The sequence below is a fragment of the Rhea americana genome, unplaced genomic scaffold, assembly GCF_003343005.1.
Source record: "Rhea americana isolate MKP2758 unplaced genomic scaffold, rheAme1 scaffold_79, whole genome shotgun sequence".
Lineage (NCBI taxonomy): Eukaryota > Metazoa > Chordata > Aves > Rheiformes > Rheidae > Rhea > Rhea americana.
This window is the reverse complement of record NW_028186967.1, coordinates 2,986,969-2,991,650: the sequence shown is the minus strand read 5'-3', so window position 1 is coordinate 2,991,650 and position 4,682 is coordinate 2,986,969. Positions and strand designations below refer to the sequence as shown.

General features: G+C 41.5%; 1 protein-coding gene across 3 annotated transcripts in view; it reads left to right on the top strand.

The window, feature by feature from the left end:
* GLT8D2 (glycosyltransferase 8 domain containing 2) overlaps positions 1–4,682 on the top strand; it is a 24,734-nt gene that overhangs the window by 11,848 nt on the left and 8,204 nt on the right. For all 3 annotated transcript variants that reach the window (XM_085322589.1, XM_085322587.1, XM_085322588.1), the window contains 2 exons: positions 1,373–1,485; positions 3,601–3,767. In XM_085322589.1, coding sequence (XP_085178715.1) covers positions 1,373–1,485; positions 3,601–3,767 — 280 coding nt within the window. The remainder of the gene's footprint in view (positions 1–1,372; positions 1,486–3,600; positions 3,768–4,682) is intronic.

Sequence of the window (4,682 nt, the reverse complement as noted above, 5' to 3'; positions counted from 1 at the left end):
CCATGCCATCATAGGGCCTAGTTGAAGGGAATGAAACTGGGCGTAGGAGAGTTGAGGCAGAGGGAGGGAGCGTCTGTTTTGGCAGTGGCTCCCAAGTCTTAATTGTAATGCAAGACTGCTCTCTATCAGATGCCTGTGGAAGTGAATGGGAGTTTTAACAGRGTAAGGAGTAAATGTGGTTTTCAGATCGTAACTCTGGGACTATTTCTTTTTTGGTCAATTGCTTTTTGCAAAGCAGTGAAAATTAAACATACTGAATCCCAGTATTTTTGTGTTTGTTTTTTCTTTTCTTGTAATTTATGTTTTGTAAAGCAGAAGCTGTTTGGAATCAAGAGGAAATACCTATTAAGGCTTGTCAATCTTGAACTATAAATAAGTGTCCCCTTAATTCAAATTCTATTTCTTAGCAGGACATGAATCCTATCCCAAGTTTTTCAGCCAGCTGGTGAGAGGATGATTAAATATTCTCTGTTTATTTCAGAAGTAGCATTTCCAGTATTTGCTCTATGGGAAATATTTCTAATTGCTAGTCCAGTATTGAGGTTTTCCAGTGATAGCAGCTTTACTTTTTTGTGGCCTAGCTAGAGCCRTAGGCTCATGGGCCATATGTAGCCTTCCAAGAGAATTAATCTTCTTTGCAACCCATCCATGGCCAGCAGCAAGGCAGGGAAGAACAGTGATCCTGGCTRCAGACTCACTTAGTTGCTGTAGCAGCACAGTGGCAGCACTGTACTTCCCACATACCCAGAAATTTTCTGTCACGTCATGGGTATGTGCTAGTCAGATGATGAGGAAGATGCATGTGTTAGGTATCTCCCTGCATCAGAAAGGAGCTGGGTGGTCTGCCAGGCTGGAAGGGTACGATCAAGTATGACAAGCATGTTTCAACTGGCTAATGCTCATTTGTCAGTGCTGGGAATCCAGGTATCTTGCTAGGAGGTATAGGCACAACAGTGTCGGGAAAACTCCAGTCTGTGTAGGAGACAACAGTGGTGCTTTTAAGAGGCTGAGGATGTTCAGAAAAATTACTCATGCCCTCCTTCTCCRAAGGTGAGCTCTATAATACCTAACTGTGTAACCAGGCTGCTTACTGGTATAATCAACTTTTGTTTTAGCTGATTTTGGACATTCAGTCCAGAACATGGATGCATTAAATACTGATCATAATATCTAAAGATAAAACTTACACATCCACTTATAGGACTCAAATATGAAAATAGTGTTATGTAGCAAAATTCAGCCTTCCTTAACATCTAGGCTATCCCATAAGATTGGTAGGTTTTAAAGTAACATATGAGAATGGAAGTTATCCTAAGAAGTGTGCATCAATGAAGAAGGTTTATTCTTATGCTTTTGACCTTTCTGTAATCAGGTGACATCCAGGAACTATACGATACTAAGTTAGCTCCTGGACATGCTGCAGCTTTCTCAGATGATTGTGATCTGCCTTCTACACATGAAATGGTTAGAAGTGTAGGGATGCAGGTAAGACACCATTTTGAAATCCTAATCGTGAATATATTTACCCACAAATGTAATGCAATTTTACACAGAGAAAAGTTTAACTTTTTTGGATAAATATGTAATAGTTTTACAGATAATTAAGAAGAACAACTTTCTCTAATAATTCTGTAATAATACCGTGCTATGCAGAATAGAAACTGTAGTAGTTTGAAGGTTGATTGTTCTTTGGATTCTACTACATTGTGTAGTAGGGTTGAAAGGCACCTCTGGAGATCATCTAGTCCAGCCCCCAAAATGGATTTCACTAAATCCATTTTGCTGTCAGTAGATCATGAACACTTATGCAACATCTAGTGAAGACAATGCATGGCATCTGTATGAGTCAAATTAATAGGGAACTACAGTCTAGTCAGCCTCACCTCGATCCCTGGAAAAATGATGGAACAACTCATTCTGGATGCCATCTCCAAGCAGGTGGAGGARAAGAAGGTGATCAGGAGTAGTCAGCATGGATTCACCATGGGGAAATCCTGCTTAACCAATCTGATAGCCTTCTAGGATGGAATGACTGGCTGGGTAGATGAGGGGAGAGCAGTGGACGTTGTGTACCTTGACTTCAGCAAGGCTTCTGACRCTGTCTCCCACAACATCCTTCTAGGCAAGCTCAGGAAGTGTGGGCTAGATGAGCAGACAGTGAGGTGACTTGAGAACTGGCTGAAAGGCAGAGCTCAGAGGGCCATCATCAATGGCACAGAGTCTAGTTGGAGGCCTATACCTTGTGGTGTCCCACAGGAGTCAGTACTGGAGCCAGTCTTGTTCAACTTCTTCAYCAGTGACATGGATGAAAGGACAGAGTGCCTCCTCAGCGAGTTTGTTGATGATACCAAACGGGCAGGAGTGGCTGATAAAGCAGAGGGCTGTGCTGCCATTCAGAGAGACCTGGGCAGGCTGGAGAGATGACCAGGGAGGAAYCTCATRAAGTTCAACAAGGVSARGYGCAGGGTSSTGCACCTAGRGAGGAATARTSCCATGCCCCAGTACAGGCTGGAGGCTGACCTGCTGGAGAGCAGCTCTGCAGAGAAGGACCTGGGAGTTCTGGTGGACAACAAATTGACGATGAGGCAGTAATGTGCCCTTGTGGCCGAGGTGGCCAATGGTATCTTGGGGTACATTAGGAAGAGTGTTGCCAGCAGGTCGAGGGAGGTGATCCTGCCCTTCTGCTCAGCCCTGGTGAGGCCACATCTGGAGTACTGCGTCCAGTTCTGGGCTCCCCAGTACAAGAGAGACATGGAGCTACTGGAGAGAGTCCAATGTAGGGCTACAAAGATGATTAAAGGACTGGAGCATCTTTCTTATGAGGAAAAGTTGAGAGACCTGGGACTGTTCAACCTGAAGAAGAGCAGGCTGAGGGAGGATCTTATCAATGTGTATAAGTATCTAAAGGGAGGGTGTAGAGAGGATGGGGCCAGACTCTTTTCAGTGGTGCCTAGTGATAGGAAGAGAGGCAATGAGCACCAACTGAAACACAAGAAGTTCCACTTGAATATGAGAAAAAAAACTCATTTACTGTGCAGGTAACAGAGCACTTGACAGGTTGCCCAGAGAGGTTGTAGAATCTCCTTGCTTGGAGATATTCAAAAGTTGCTGGACAGAGTCCTGTACAATGTGCTGTAGGTGACCTTGCTTGAGCAGGGAGGTTGGACTAGATGATCTCCAGAGGTCCCTTCCAACGTCAACCATTCTGTGATTCTGTGAAATTTGGAGTGAAGCTCAGGAAAATAGTGTTTGAAAGCTAATTCCTGAGTTGAATTCCCCAGAATAATCACTGAGTCCCTGTACAATTACACTGTAAAAGTGTGATGCTACATCATTTAGAATAAGCTACAGARAGACAAAAATGTGATGAGGAAAGAGCTCTGTAGAACTTCTATGGAGCAATACTGTGGAGAAAGTAATTCAGAAGCTAGGAGTGTCCTGTCTTTCAGCCTTGTGGAAATCAAGACAGGTAATCATCATCCAGAAACTCAGCTTTGCAAGCTCATATTTAGTCTCTGTGTATGAATGGTATGTAGATGCATCTACTCGTATCTGTACAGATATTGAAGGGATAAATATTTTATTTTATTTTATTTCAAGAACACATACATGGGATTTCTGGACTACCGAAAGCAAGCAATTAGGGATCTTGGCATCAGCCCTAGCACCTGCTCCTTTAATCCTGGAGTAATTGTTGCTAACATGACTGAATGGAAGCATCAACGGATTACAAAGCAGTTGGAAAAGTGGATGCAAAGAAATGTGGAGTATGTATAGACATCTAGCTTTGCACTTTAGCATGATTTTTAGAACCCTGTTTACAACCTAATTTTCTATGTTTTTTTAATTCTTAAAAGTTAGTAACTGTAAACAATCTTTCACTGAGAGATCATGAAGTGGAGAAACTCATGTTCCAGAATTTCCATCTGCTTAAATCCGACCAATYGCATAATGTAAAATGACAACCTAGAATTTTAGTCTTGTAGTTAGTCACAAGCCACACGTAATCCTGAGCAACACTGGCAGCACATGGTTCCTGTTTTGGGTGATTGACCTCACCTGGGATCATGCTACCTACACTCTTCCCTTCCTGAAGCTGGTTTAGAGAGGAAGGAATGTTTCCATGTTTTTGTGGAGTCCTTCCTACTGTAATGCCAGCCAAACTGTAAATGGACATTACATTTCTTAAATGCCAACAGAAAATACTTCTTCCTCCATAGATGGACCAGAATTGACATAGAAGTAGTATTTTTGGCATTGACCATGAATAGGTCATGAAAACAGTGAAACAATTGCCRTTCATTTTTTATGTTAGTTCACTGTCAGGCCTTATTAAAAATTTGGTATTTACTTTTTTTCTCTGCACAGGATTAATCTTAAGTATAGTAAAGCTAAATTTAAACTGAACAGCTTGTGTTTTTGGATTACATCAATTTCTTGTTATTTTCACAAATGAACAAAGGGAGGAAGATGCAAAAGATCTACATATGAATGAAAAAACAAACTTCTATTGTCTCACTCTGCTTGTATGACATATCCTGTTACACTTTTTTATATTTTGAAAAACATCCATGAATACTACTGCAAATTGTATCGAGAAAGATGATTTATTTTGCATATTCTTTTTAGCTGGCTTTTTCAAGCTAAGTGAAGCAAGTTGCTTAACAAGCAGTAGAAACTTT